This window comes from Nipponia nippon, unplaced genomic scaffold (genome assembly GCF_047370975.1).
Source record: "Nipponia nippon isolate SJK-2023a ecotype South Korea unplaced genomic scaffold, ASM4737097v1 scaffold_31, whole genome shotgun sequence".
NCBI lineage: Eukaryota > Metazoa > Chordata > Aves > Pelecaniformes > Threskiornithidae > Nipponia > Nipponia nippon.
The window spans coordinates 1,164,931-1,179,069 of NW_028262349.1; the positions used below are offsets into that span (position 1 = coordinate 1,164,931).

Genomic DNA, 14,139 nt, shown 5'->3' on the forward strand with positions numbered 1-14,139 from the left:
ATGTTCCTTTTCTTACCTCGAATAGTTGCAGCTTCTGCCGATGGTTTCGGCTACCTTATCTTCCTGGTTTGCACCGGTTTCAGGGCCTTCCTTCATGTAGCTGGTAGGAGTTCAGCACACGGTCAGCGTATCTGGGTGAAAGTTCACAGCTTGCAGTCTAAGGCTTCAACAGGCCTTTGGGTCCTCATTTGAGCTAAAACTGACTTCTCCAACAGTCCGAGCAGGGTTTTCTTCTGGTGAACATCGCTTCCCATGGATACCCGGCTGAGAAGCAGGCCCACCGCAGATGGCCTGACCGCCACGACCTCTCTCTTCACTCCTGCTTGAACTGCAAACTCGGAAAAAGGCTTTAAACTCCCTTACCCAGTACAGTCATTCAGTCTCCCACTTCCCTTTTAATAAAAGCACCATTTCTGCAGCCCGCTGCGCAGAAACGGTGATAGTGATTAATACTGTCAGCCCTCGAGGGAGACTTCAGCCTCAGGAATCTTTTGTATTAAAATTAATTTGCCGCTCCAACAAGCAGGTATCCAATTATTTACCTTGTCCATCACGGGTGTGGGTGTCAGCGTGGCTGGAAGTGTTCTGTGTTAGTTCGTTACCCCGGTACAGGCCGCAGCGTCTCGTCAGCGCTCGGGGCTGCCTGGCAGCCCTTGCCTGCGTGACCTGCAAGAGAACCTTCTCCAGGTGCCGTCGGTTTGACTTTACAAGTCAGTTCGGTGCGAGTCGTAATTGAAATCCTCCGAGGTGCTGGCTGTGCTGCTGCAGGACCGAGCAGCAGCAGAGGGACCCATTCACGTTTATGTATTTTTATAAATAGATTTAACATTGTTATTTTGTAAAATGATTTTAGGAAAACAAGTTTCGCTGCCGCTGCGTGTAACCTGAAGGGAAACGCTTTTACGTTTCAGATTGAGCCAATTTTTGTGACCTAGGCAACTCAAATCCCGCATTTTTCTCTTGTATGAAACAGCTGCTGCTTCCTCTCTTGTCACACCCTATGGGCCATAGGGAACCTTGCAGTGAATTTCTCCGCAGGGTTTCCCTTTAGAGACGTGTGTATTGATCGGCAATCGAAACTCCCACTGACTCCTGGTACAGGGCAAGGAACCAACTGTCGAGGCTGCGACCCGCCCTAGCGAGATGATGGCGGTGGCTCAGGAAACCAAGCAGGAATCAATCCAATAGTCTGGTTTCAAGGGCAGTACAAAAAAAAACGTCTGAACGTTGGAGATCTTTAAGTTCATTTCTGGTTGACAAAAAGCCACCGGTTCAAGCCTGTGTTCATTTCTTGTGGATAAAAGCCAAAGACTTGATCCTTTGGTTGGACTCAGGTCGATCTTATTGCAAGATGAAGTGTTTTGTGTCTGTCACTGTGTAGGCGTTTCAAACGAAGCCTCTAAAAACTGAGGCTGTGCCAGTTGTGTGTGGCCAGTACAATTCTCACAAGGCTTGTAAGTTACTGGGTGCCGCAGTCAAGTTTTCTCCTCTCTGCCGTTCCCCTGCCCCGCTGTGTGCGAGGCGCTGCCGCTGTCGTCTCCACCCGTTGCCCCTGGGGAGTTAAGGCGATTCCTATAGAGAGGCTGGCGTGCGCTTTGGGATGCGAGCTGCTGTTCTGCACAGCATATGCTTACGTAGGAACATCTCTCCTGTTTTCCTCCCGTCCACAGGCGCTGAGCCCAGGAGCGCCTTTCCCTTGAGGCCTGCCTGTGCCGTCGCCTGCCGATGCACCCGCTCTAACGGCGCCGGAGGGACCCCCGCCGGCTGCCCTCCGCAGGGCCCTTGGCAGGAGCGTTCGCCAGGAAGCACGATGAAGATCGTGGTCGCCAAAGTGCTGTGTCTGCTGGGCATCTGTGTCCTCATGCTGGCTGGGTCCCTTCTCCCTGTCAAGATAATTGAGGCCGATTACGAGAAAGCTCATCGCTCCAAGAAGGTTCTTGCCCTCTGCAATTCTTTTGGAGGGGGAGTCTTCCTGGCCACCTGCTTCAACGCCTTGCTGCCTGCCGTGAGAGAAAAGGTAACCGCTTATGAGCCTCTTGCTTACGAGCAATTTTAATGAACCTGCGCCACTGAGTACGTTAGGGACCCCTGTGCGGGGGGACCGCCCTCCCCTCTCCTGCCCTGCAGGAGCCCTGGCCACCAGACCCCTGCCCCTGCGGAGACGGGGTGTGGAGGGTTTGTGTCTTGTCAGAGCAGCCCACGAAGCCTCAGAAACGGCTCTGCCGTGCCCGGTGTTGCAGATCAGGAGGGCGAGCTGCGCCCGCCTCCCATTCGGCTACCGCTGACTGTCCGGGTGGAGTAACTGGAGAGTTTTTTTGATGCGGAAGGAGGCTGAGCATCGCCTGGGGTGTGAGGCTCAAACTCCTGCCATTGAGACTGTGTTTAAAACACTTGCAGACCTCCACTAACCTTCCGCCGGAAGGGAAATGGGTTTCCTTTCCAAGAGACAGGTTCCCTGTCTTACGCTGAGGCCTGTGTACAAGGGCATTAAAGCTTCATGGATCAATTTAGCGTCCATTTAGAGCTGTGGGAACCCAGGAGGAATATTTCCCTTTGGAGGGACAAAGGTGACTGGTTCACTGTGCGTTGTTTGCTTCGTTCCAGCTCGATGTAGTTCTCAAGCAGGGGAACGTGACCACGGACTACCCGGTGGCTGAGACCATCATGATGGTTGGCTTCTTTGTGACGGTCTTTGTGGAGCAGCTCATCTTGACCTTCCAGAAGGAAAAGCCCTCCTTCATTGACTTAGAGACCTTCAACGCCGGTTCAGATGTCGGGAGCGACTCTGAATACGAGAGTCCCTTCATTGCGTCTTCCCGAGGGCGCACGCTGTACGGTGAACACGGTCACCGCTCCCACAGCCACGGCCTGAATATCCAGGAGCTCTCCCGCTCCAGCCCCTTACGCCTCATCGGGCTGGTGTTTGCTCTGTGTACGCACTCCATCTTCGAGGGACTGGCCCTGGGCTTGCAGGAGGAGGGCGGCAAAGTCATGAGCTTGTTCCTAGGAGTTGCCATTCACGAGACGCTGGTAGCGGTGGCATTGGGCATCAGCATGGCCAAGAGCTCGCTGCCACTGAAGGACGCTGTGAAGATGGCTGTGACGGTGAGCCTGATGATTCCTCTGGGCATTAGCATTGGGATGGGGATTGAGAGCACCCAAAATGCGGCCAGCAACATTACTTCCCTGCTCCTGCAAGGCATCGCAGGGGGCACTTTCTTGTTCATCACCTTCTTTGAGATCCTTGCGAAGGAGCTGGAAGACAAGAATGACCGTCTCTTGAAGGTTCTCTTCCTGGTGCTGGGCTACACGGCTCTGGCTGGGCTGGTCTTCTTCAAGTGGTGAGCACGAGAGCGATGGGAAGCACACCTCACCTCCTTCCCTTGCAAACGGCACCGGAGATGAGCCTCCTCGTCAGCCAAGGGGGACACTGAAGCTCAACGGCCGAGCGAAACATCACAGCCCAGGTGATATTTCCATATTGACCTGAAGAAAGAGAATTTCTTCCTGTGTGCTCAGAGGGAGATAGAAACGAGGAGTGTCCCAGCGTAGGTGTCAGGAGGTATTGTCCCTGCCCCTCGGATCTGCGGACACTTGTGCAGAGATTAGTTGACACAAATGTTAAGAATCTGGTTCTAAGGCTGCCTGCAAAGAGCCCGTCAGGCGTGTGGTTTCCTGCTAATCCGGAGAGCCAGCCCCCTCCCTCCCCTCGCGCCCCCTGCAGAAACCCTGGCTGAGCCTGCTTCCTTCGCGCTCAGGCTCCGAGAAGGTGAGAGACAATAGCGGAAATAAAGTCAAAAGCAGGTGGGATCACGGATTGCACAGCTGCACTAAGCTGCTCCTGCTGGCTTAGTTTTGAGCAAGACCTGGTTGTAATAGCTGCCAAAAATAACATCCCTTCTGGGGCCGCTCGGTGCGCCTGGTGCCGCAGCTCCCCGCCAGCAGCGCTTCCATTTTAGCCCCCAAGCGGCTCTGGGAGCTTTTATTTCTCAGAGTGATTAACGGAAGAAACGAGGCCGGGCCGGGCCCCGTCCCGTCCCGTGCTTCATTCCCTGCATCTCATCCATATGCTGAGCATTCCCTAAAGAAAACCTCCAGCAGTGTGTTAATGCATCGCTTGAAAATCCTCGCGTCCCTGTCGGAAGGCCCTTCCGCCGCACTCGCAGAGCCCAGCATCCATTAGTTTGTAAGAAACGGGCAGCAGCAGGTTCCAGCATTAATATTTTAGGGCAACTGTTTGTGTTTAAATGGTCTGGAGCGCGATGGGTTTAGCAGTCACCATCAAACGCGTCTTCAGGGCTGCTCCCGGAGCCCCTGCTCTCGCTGTCGGCAGGCTCACGTGGCCGCGCCGAGGCGGGAGCGGGAGCTGCGCTGCGGAGGCTTTGCAGGGCGTTCTGTCAGTGTTTTCAAAGGAGAGAAATCTCTTCCCTGGGGGTTTGTGAGGTTGGGGAAGGGCTGATTAGAGACGCTGGCAATCTGACTGCGCAGGAGCAGATCTCCCTGCATCTCTGGAGCACGGCCCCCGGGGAAGCTGAGCATGCTGCGGATCCCGTTGTGATCCTTCGGATTTGCCCCCCACGGGCAAGGGGCTCGGATCAGAGGCTGGAGCCGGGAACCCGCCCTCCCCGCTCCCTCCCCTGGCTGCAGCACAAGAGAGCGGCTCCCGCTCCGCAGGGTAACGCGGCCGCGCTCCTCGCCGGCCTCTCGCAGGGGATGCATTTTAATTAGACGTAGCCTTCGCTTCTGCAGCGGCTTCTGCAGGCAGAGCAAAGCTTTTGGAAGTGCTGATGGAATTATAACGATGTAGAGCGGGCTTAGCTGTGGCGCAGTCCCCGTTCTCGTGATCCAAGCGGGAGGAAGGATGGGTGAGACTGTGAAGCAGCATCTTGGAGCCAGTGGTTGGCACAGCCGCAGCATATGGATGCTGATGAGGATCATCTGACAGTTCCTGGTGCTCGGTATTTTAATTGCTGCAACGTACCCAAGTCAATTAATCTTGCTTTGAAAAACCTGGAGTGGAAGGGGGGAGGGAGGGTTATTTTAGGCCTCAGATGACACAAATTAGCAGGGCCTGATGAGAATGTAATTTGCCTCCACGTGGTAAACCTCTGTGTGTGATTTCACTTCTCGCTGGCAGCTGGTGCGGGGCAGCACCGCTCCCACCGGTTCCTCTGTGCCGGTGGTCGTCCCGCGCCGCTGGGACGAGGGGGGAGAGGAGAGGGGTGATGCCGCCTTGGGGAGCGCAGCGCCGAGCGTCCCTTCGCGGGCACAGCCGCTGTGCTCCTGCCTCTGGGCTTGTGCAGCTGACGCTTTTCTCGTGGGGTTTTTTTCCCCCGTATCTGGGCAAACGCGAGCATCTCCCAGAGTGCTGGTGGAGGCAGGGCCCCGCGGCCATGGCGTATCCCAGCGCCCCGTTCCCCCCTCATCTTCCTCATCCTTCCTCCCGGCCGGCCCCACCTGCAGCCCAGGGCTGACGTGCTAAAGCCAAACCAAGCTGTTGAGGGGAGGAGATTTCTTAACCGGTGCCCAAAAGCTCATTAGGGATCCGCTAACGTCGGCAGGGATCGGGGGTCCCCCCGCAGTCCCTGCATCTGTAGCCAGTGTGGCAGCGGGGGGACGGGCTGGAGCCTCCATTTCGCACCCTTTCTTCTGCTGGTGGAGTCGGGGAGCGGGGCTGGCTGGGGGAGCAGGGGGTCGCGAAGCGCCGTGGGAGGCCGAGCCCTCCCCCTCTTCTCGCCTCGCTGGGGGGTCCCTGGGGGGTGCTCCTGGGCGGGTTTAGGAGCGGAGAAGGACGAGCCCCAGCTGCTGCTCCCAATAAAGGCTCTGGCCTTCTCCCCTCTGTGTCACTTGTTTATTTGAAGTCCCCCGTCGCTCCCCCGGATCACGGGACGGGAGCACGTGCGCATCCCTGCGGTGGGCCGAGCCCCCCGGGAGCCAAATCCCACGGCGGGGACGGGGTGGGTGGCAGCGGGGGGCTGCCGGCTGGACCCCGCGGAGCCGCGCCGAGCTCGCAGGGGGAGCGTGGGGGCAGGACCCTCCGGTCCCCCCTTCTCCCACCCTGCAGCCCGCTCGGCATCGGCCTGATTCAGCCCCGCGTGTGCGGCCGCCCCGGCGCAGCGGCAGCGTCCCCGTTGTGTAACGCTTGGCGGGGAGCTGGGGACTGAATGAAACGGAGGAGGAGCCGCAGCTAAAATGATCAAGGAAACTCATTCGTTTCCTCTAACGAGTAGTATCCGTCCAGCTAATAACGCTGCGGGGGTGGGGGCCGCCCGGCAGCGTGGCTTTTCATGGGAGGGGGCCGCGGCCGCCGGCCCGGGCCCTGTCCCCGAGGGGGAGGCCGCTGTCCCCCACGGGGGCTGGGGAGAGGCGGCCGTGGCCCCCCTGCTCCCGCCGGCCCTGGCAGCGCTGCTCAATGGGATGCGTGTTGACAGCCACGTGGGTGCTGCCGTGGCCCCGCTCCTCCGCCGGCAGCTATTAATAGCGGCTGCGGATTTTAATTGCTGCCGCTCAGGAGTGAGCGTGAGTCACGCAGCCCGGCCTGGCAGCCCCCGGCCGCCGTCCCCAGCGCCGGCAGACCCCGACCTTGGCGGGGACCTTCCAGCTCCCAGGGCCTGTGGGCGCCCCAAGCTCCAGCACCCCCGGCCCCCGCGCCGGCGGCGGGGCGGAGAGCCGGCTTTCCTCCGGCAGCAGAGCCCGCGGCTCCCGGGGGGCTGCAGGACCCTCGGAGCGGGAGCCGGTCCCACCGCGGCCTCGCCGGCGATGGTCAGCCCTTCGGCCCGTACCGCCGAGCCGCTCAGGCCCTGGTCCCCCTCGGCACCCGGGGAGGGGACGCTGCGGTGGGTGACAGAGCCCCCGCGGTGCCACCGTGCACACGTGTGTCTGTGGGTGCCCGGGGCTCCCGGTCCCGTGGCGGCCGTGGCCCCGAAGCCCGACCCCGCTGCCCGGGCCACCCCCAGCTGCCACGGGGGCTTACAACACCCTGCCCCTGCCTGCGCCCTGCCTGCTCGGGGTGTTGGCGTCCGTCTGTCCTGTCTGTGTGTCCCTGTGTTCCCCTGTCCCCATCGGTGGGTCCCTGGGCTGCGCATCCCTGTCTGCGCGTCCGTGTTCCTCTTCATGTGTGTCCATGTCCCTGCCTGTGCCCGTGTCCATGTGTGGTCCGTGTGTCCCCATCCCTGCCTGCCCCTGTCTGTGTGTCCCCATCCCCATCTGCCCCTGTCCGTGTGTCCCCATCCCTGCCTGCTGCCCCTGTCCGTGTGTCCCTATCCCTGCCTGTCCCTGTCCGCGTGTCCCTGTCTGTGCATCCCCATCCCCATGTATCCCTGTCCGTCTGTCCCCATCCCTGTTCATGTGTCGCCATCCCTGTGTGTCCCCATCCCTGTCTGTCTGTCCCTCTCCGTCTGTGAGTCCCCATCCCCATCTGTCCCTGTCCGTGTGTCCCCATCCTTGTCCATGTGTCCCGTCCCCATCCCCGAGTGTCCCCAGCCCTGTCTGTCTGTCCCCATCTCCATCTGCCCATCCGTGTGTCCCTGTCCCCAGCCCTGTCCGTCTGCCCCTGTCCGTGTGTCCCCATCTCCATCTGCCCCTGTGTCCCTGTCCCCATCCCCGAGTGTCCCCATCCCTGTCCGCCTGTCCCTTTCCGTGCATCCCCGTCCCGCCTGTCCCCGTCCGTCTGTCCCTGTCCCCGCCGCCGCCCGGCGCGGAGCCGCTCGGGGCTGGGCCCGGGGGTCCGGCGGCCCCGGGCGGGGCGGGCGCGGCGGGCGGGGCCGGCGGCGGGGCGGGATCGGCTCTGCGGCGGCCGCACCGCACCGAGCCCAGCCGAGCCGAGCCCCGCCGAGCCCCGCCGCACCGAGCCGGGCCCCGCCGCGCCGAGCCGGGCCCCGCCGCACCGGGCGGACCGGAGCCGCCGCCGCGGGACCGCCCCGGGCCGGGCCATGCGCTGAGGCCGCCGCGCAGCCCGCAGCCAAGGGCGGATCCCGGGCAGGACACGGTGAGGCGGCGGGCACCGCAATGCGACCGGCGCGGCGGGGAGCCGGGGGAAGCGGGGCCGGGGCGGCCGCCGCCCCGGGGGGGAGCGGGGGGTGCCCGCGGCGAGAGCAGGGCACGGCTGGGAGCGGGACGGGACCCCGGCCCGGGGCGGTGGGACCCGGCCCCGGCCCCGGCCCCGGCCCCGGCCCCTGCCCGCCATCCTGCCCCTTCTGCCCCTTCTCCTGCCCTCCATCTCCATCCCCCCAGCCCTCCATCGCCATCCTGCCCCTGCCCCTGCCCCTCCATCGCCATCCTGCCCCTGCCCCTGCCCCTCCATCGCCATCCTGCCCCTGCCCCTCCGTCCTGCCCCTTCTGCCCCTTCTCCTGCCCTCCATCTCCATCCCCTGCTGCCCCTCCATCGCCATCCTGCCCCTGCCCCTCCATCCCTCCATCCTGCCCCTGCTCCTTCACCTCCGCCCTGCCCCTGCTCTCCATCCCGACCCCCAGACCCCCCCCCCCTTGCTCTTTGCCTCCCCCAGCACTGGGGGTCCGACTGGGAGGATGCTGGGGGTGCAGAGCCCCCCGGCAGGATCAGGCCCGGGCTGTGCCCCCCCCGGCTGGCCCCGTCCCCGGGAGCCGAGGGGAGGCCGTGGTCTGGCCCCGCGGGCACAGGGGCTCTTTGGGGCTGGGGCGCTGCTGGGCGCAGGCCACGGGGCCCTTGGGCACCCCCGGGCACCATGAAGGCCCGTCCCGCCCAGCCCCTCGCCCCAGCGCCCCACGCCGTGCCCGCGAGGCCGGGGGCACTTTCAGCTGCGCTGCGGGCAGGTGGCACGGGCAGGACCATCGCCGGCCTCTGCCGAGGTCTGATGTTGCCACGGCCCCTGCTCCGGCCCCGGCCCCATGTGCCAGCGACGCTGCCGACGCGGTGGGATCTCAGGGGCGTTTTTCTGCTCTGTGCCCGCGGCCGCGGTGACGGGCTCCAGCCCCAGCTCCCGGCCCCTTGCTCGCCTGGCTCTGCAGGCACCGGCACCTGCCCGGGTGCTTGGGGACGTGCCGGGGTATCGGGGCTCCCTGCGGGATCCGGCCCCACCGGTGCCGCAGGGTGGGGATGCAGCAGCCGTGGGAAGGGGCTGGTTTGCCCGGAGGTGCCCGGGGACGAGGGGGCTGCGGTGCCCGGGGCGGCCGCCAGCGCGGGGCTGCCCGAGGCGCTTTGCTGTCCCCCCCTCGCCGGCTGGGCCCTGAATTGAGGCGGAGGATGGCGGGAGCGGAGCCGGCTGGGGACAGAGCTGACCCCCCCAGCACCTGCCCGAAACAGCGCCCAGGGGCCCCTTCCCTCCCCTCCCGCCCCGCTCCTCGCCTGCAGCAGGCGCCTTCGGGATCCCTGTCCCACGGCGGGATCCCTGTCCCACGGCGGGGTCCCCGTCCCACGGCGGGATCCCCGTCCCATGGCGGGTTTAACGGCCCCGAGGCTCCGTGATGCTCCCGCGTGCGCCAGGGGGGCCTCATGGGGCAGAGCTGACGCTGCTATTCCTGCGCTGCAGGAGGGAAACTGAGGCAGGGCCTGGCCGAGGCGATGCTCAGCCTGGGCTCAGCACCAGCGGCTCTTTGTGCCCCCTCCTTTCACACCCCGGGGCTGCATCACTCACGGGGGGGGCACAAGCGGGGACCCTGCCCGGGCCCATGCACCCCCTGCCAGCGGGGACCGAGGTTTGGCAGCACGAGGGCGGCCGTGGGGGTCCCCGAGCCTGCGGGCCACGAGCCTGCGGCCGTGCCACGCTCTCCCCCACTGCCCGCGTCTCTCCGCTCCCCGCTGCATCCCCGGGGTGGGAGCAGAGTGGAGGGGTGGCACGGGGTGGCACGGCACGGGGTGGGACAGGGCGGCAGGGGGTGACAGGGGTGGCAGGGTGCCAGGCAGCGTGGCAGGCACCGAGGTCTGTGCGTGAAATGGCACCTCCGTACTCGGCAGCCGCAGCAGCCGCGTGTGGGAGAGCCGGAGGGGCCCGTCGGGGGCTCCGGGTGCCGCTGGGTGCTCGCTGGGCTGGCGGCTGCCCCGCGGGGCTGCTCCGGGGGTCCCACGGGTGCCTGGCGTGCCCCCCCCAACCGCAGGCTGCCCCCGCAGCCTCGGCCGCAGCTGCTGCGCCGGTGGCCGCGGCTCGGCCATATGGCCGCAGCGGGCGGCTGGTAAAAATAGCAAATGCTGCTGCACCCCAGGCGGGCGGCGAGCGCCGTCCTGCCCCGGCTGCCTGGCAAGGGCATCTCAAGGGCACCGGGGGGGCCGGACCCTCCAGTTGCATTGGCCCGGTCGGAGCAGCGGGGGCTGCACCTCCAAGGGGGCCGTGAGCCGGGGGCGGGGCAGGGGGGGCTGCCCATTCCCCCCGCAGAGCGGTGCCCACCCCGAAGCCCCCGCTCCCGCGTGACGCCTGCCTCTGCCCTCTCCCTTGCAGCGGCGGCAGCATCTCCGGGGCAAGATGCCGGAGCAGAGCAACGACTACCGGGTGGTGGTGTTCGGCGCCGGCGGCGTGGGGAAGAGCTCGCTGGTGCTGCGCTTCGTGAAGGGGACCTTCCGGGACACCTACATCCCCACCATCGAGGACACCTACCGCCAGGTCATCAGCTGCGACAAGAGCGTCTGCACCCTGCAGATCACCGACACCACCGGCAGCCACCAGTTCCCGGCCATGCAGCGCCTCTCCATCTCCAAGGGCCATGCCTTCATCCTGGTCTTCTCCGTCACCAGCAAGCAGTCCCTGGAGGAGCTGAAGCCCATCTACCAGCAGATCGTGCAGATCAAGGGCAGCGTGGAGAGCATCCCCATCATGCTGGTGGGCAACAAGTGCGACGAGACCCAGCGGGAGGTGGAGAGCAGGGAGGGGGAGGCCGTGGCCAAGGAGTGGAAATGCGCCTTCATGGAGACCTCGGCCAAGATGAACTACAACGTCAAGGAGCTCTTCCAGGAGCTGCTGAACCTGGAGAAGAGGAGGAACGTGAGCCTCACCATCGACGGGAAGCGCTCCAGCAAGCAGAAGAGGACAGACAAAATCAAGGGGAAGTGCAGCATCATGTAGAGCCCCGGACTGGCCCGCGCCCCCTCCCCGGTCCCCCCCCCTCCCCCCCCCACGACTGGACGTGGCGTCACAGCGGGGCCGTCCCCTCGTCCTCCGTGCCATCACTGTGACTGTGCGGGGACGCCGCGGCGCACCGCCGGCGGCGCGGGCTGCGCTTGCCCCAGGTCTGGGGGGTGAAGACGGGGCGTCCCGCCGAGCCCGGGGATGCTCGACCGCCCCGCGCCCGGCACGGCGCAACCGCGGACACGCGCCCGGGCACCGCCGGGGAGCACGCGGCCGCGCACCCTCACGCTCACACTCTGCAGCACAACCGATGGCACCGGCCGGTCCCCGTCCCCATCCCCGTCCCCACCCCGGTGGGGGAGCCCACGTCGGTCCTCGTGGGTGGGAAGGACGGTGGGTGGGGGTGTCGGTGTCGCCCTTGGGGACGGTCACATGCGTCCCAGGCCCTCCCCGCGCCCCCGGCCCCACGCCATAGAGCTCTGCTCCTGCAGGCAGAGCCCCGGGGCGGGAGCAGCCCCTGCACGGCCCCCGCTGCCCCAAGCCCCCGGCCCCGTCCTGGCACCGCGGCCCCGAGCCCCCGCCGCCCCGAGCCCCCGCCGCCCGGAGCCGCCAGCCCAAGCACAAAGCATCGGGTCCGAGGGAGGCCCTGACCCAGCACAATCCTGGTGAGCTCCAGCGGGAGACCCCCGGCCCCGCAGCCAGAGGGGCCCCCCGCACCCCCTTCCCGCGCAGGATGAGCCCCGCAGCCCGGCTGGGCCGCGATGCCGCGGTGATGGGCGCTGCTGCTCCCCACTGCAGAGCCCCGCCGGCAGTCAGCGTCCCCTCGCTCCCGCAGAGTCCCCGCTGGGGGTGGCCTGGCCCCGCACCCCGGGGACCCCCGACCCCCCCCAGCCCCGGTGCAGCCCCGCTTGCTCCCCCACGGCCGGAGCGGGGCCCCCGCGCTGCCACCAGCCCCTCGTCCCAGCGGGGTTCGTCCCCTCGCTCCGGCCCCGCTCGCCCTCCGCCGCGGCCCTGGGTGTCCCCAGCGGGGTGTCCCCAAGGGGTGTCCCCAAGGGGTGTCCCCGGGCGGGCTGCGCCCCCGCACTGCGCCCAGCTCCCCCCACCCCCGGCTTTTTACGACCCGACCCGAGCGCCCAGGGGACAAGGTGACATGACGATGTAGCCTTTATTCTAGAAATAGTCTTCCTTCAATAAAGAGATGAGAAACGCTGCCGCGTCCCTGCGGAGCAGCAGCCGCCGGGGCTCGGGACGGGGCCTGGCTCGGCCCGGAGGGGGCGAAAGGAGGGAGGGGGGTGCATGCATGTGTGTGCAGGTGCGTGCATGCGTGTGCACATCTGTGTATGCGCGTGACTGCGTGCACGTGCACGCAGCGCATGTGCAAGCAAGCGCATGCGTGTACGCGCACCTGGGCCCATGCACGTGCGCATCCCGTGCACGCACGCGTGCCCGTACCGTGCGCGCGCACCTGCCCGCGCGCATCCCGTGTGCGCACACGTGCCGTACCGTGCACGCACGTGCGGGCCTGCGTGGCGGTGCGCCCCGGCGGCCCCCCGCCACCGGTGGGTGCCCCCCGCCCCTCGCTGCCAGCGCGGGCTGGCGTCCCCGTGGGGAGGGGGTGGGAGCGCGGTGCGTGCGTCATCATGCCTGTTGCCATGGAAACCATCTGCTCCCCGGGCGCGGGTGCCGCGTGGGCACACGGGCGGGGGGGCGGCGGGGGGAGCAGGGCTGCCGCAGGCTGCAAGGGCCTTGGCAAGGGCACGGCTCCGTGGGGATGGCACGGCTCCGTGGGGACAGTCATGGCTCCATGGGGATGGCACGGCTCCGCAGGGATGGCACGGCTCCATGGGGACAGTCACAGCTCCATGGGGATGTCATGGCTCCGTGGGGATGGTCACGGCTCCATGGGGATTTCACAGTTCTGTGGGGACAGTTATGGCTCCATGGGGATGGCCATGGCTCCGTGGGGATGGTCACAGCTCTACAGGGATGGCTGTGGCACTGTGGGGATGGCCACAGGTCCCTGGGGACAGTCACAGCTCCGTGGGATGGTCATGGCTCCGCTGGGAGAGTCACAGGTCCGTGGGGACGCTCAGAGCTGTGTGGGGACAGTCACGGCTCTGCAGGGACGTCACAGCTCCCTGGCACCGGCCACGGGAACCGCCCCTGTCCCCACGTCCCTCCCGGGGGCTGGGGGCCGCCGGGGCCTTCGGTGGGCGCCAGGGCAGGGTGGGCAGAGCCAGGGCCGCCGGGTGCCGGTCCCCACCCGCTGGGACCCCCCAGGACCCCCCGGACAAGGCTGGGGGCTCACAGGTATTGGGGGCAGGGGGGGCCCCGGGCACTGTCACACCAAAACTCAGACCTCCTGCACCGAGGCACGCCGGCGTCTACAGCGGCTCCGCAATGCCTTCAGCTGGGGGACAGAAAATCTCTGCCCCCCCATTCCCCGGCCTCCCATCCCCCATCTCTGTCCCCCCACCCTGGCCAGCGCAGATGGGGACCCGTGCCCGTCGAGTCACCACGGAGCCGGGGAGGCTCCCCGGGGGCCCACGGTCCTTCTGCGGCCTGGGCGTCCCCCGGGATGCTCCGAGGGATGGCCCTCAAGGTGGGTCAGGATGTCCCCGGGGATGGCCCCAGGGGTGCTCTCGCTCTCAGAGAAGGTCACTTGCTCCCCGGAGGGGCTGGGTGGCTCTGGCCGCTGCAGCCCCCCGTGCCCACACCTGGCACCCAGCAGCCGTCAGCGCGGCTGGGCCGGGGGCTCCCTGAGCCCCCCGGCACCGCAGCCGGGAGCCCCCTGAGCCCCCCGGCACCGCAGCTGGGAGCCCCCTGAGCCCCCCGGCACCACAGCCAGGAGCCCGGCCCGGCAGCAGCGCGGGACCGAGGCGGGGATCCTCGCAGGGCGCCCGGCGCTTCCCCGGGGCCCGGGGTTTTAAACAAGCTGTTCCTGAGCGTTAATTAGCGAGCGGCGGGATGAGCGGTGGGACGAGCCACGGTGCAGCCGTTTCCCGTCGCTCCCCCAGCCGCTGAGGAGCCGTCGCTGCAGCCCGTGGCCGTAAAAACGCTTCAAAGCACAAATCCAGCGTTTGGGACCCAAACCGGCTCCCGGCAC

At 66.3% G+C, this 14,139-nt stretch overlaps 2 protein-coding genes across 3 annotated transcripts; both read left to right on the top strand.

The window, feature by feature from the left end:
• Positions 1 to 1,810: 1,810 nt before the first annotated feature.
• SLC39A3 (solute carrier family 39 member 3) lies at positions 1,811 to 5,832 on the top strand. Its single transcript, XM_009469089.2, has 2 exons — positions 1,811 to 2,017; positions 2,605 to 5,832. The coding sequence occupies exons 1-2, from the start codon at positions 1,811 to 1,813 to the stop codon at positions 3,343 to 3,345; spliced, it is 948 nt and encodes a 315-aa protein (XP_009467364.1). The 3' UTR covers positions 3,346 to 5,832.
• A 985-nt stretch (positions 5,833 to 6,817) lies between these two features.
• On the top strand, positions 6,818 to 12,243 carry DIRAS1 (DIRAS family GTPase 1). 2 transcript variants are annotated; one of them, XM_087769230.1, is made up of 2 exons: positions 6,818 to 6,836; positions 10,410 to 12,243. In XM_087769230.1, exon 2 carries the CDS (start codon positions 10,434 to 10,436, stop codon positions 11,028 to 11,030), a length of 597 nt encoding a protein of 198 aa, XP_087625356.1. In that variant the 5' UTR covers positions 6,818 to 6,836; positions 10,410 to 10,433; the 3' UTR covers positions 11,031 to 12,243. The 2 variants fall into 2 exon arrangements, with proteins under 2 accessions (XP_087625356.1, XP_087625355.1); XM_087769229.1 differs by lacking the exon at positions 6,818 to 6,836 and adding an exon at positions 7,868 to 7,987.
• Positions 12,244 to 14,139: the final 1,896 nt, after the last annotated feature.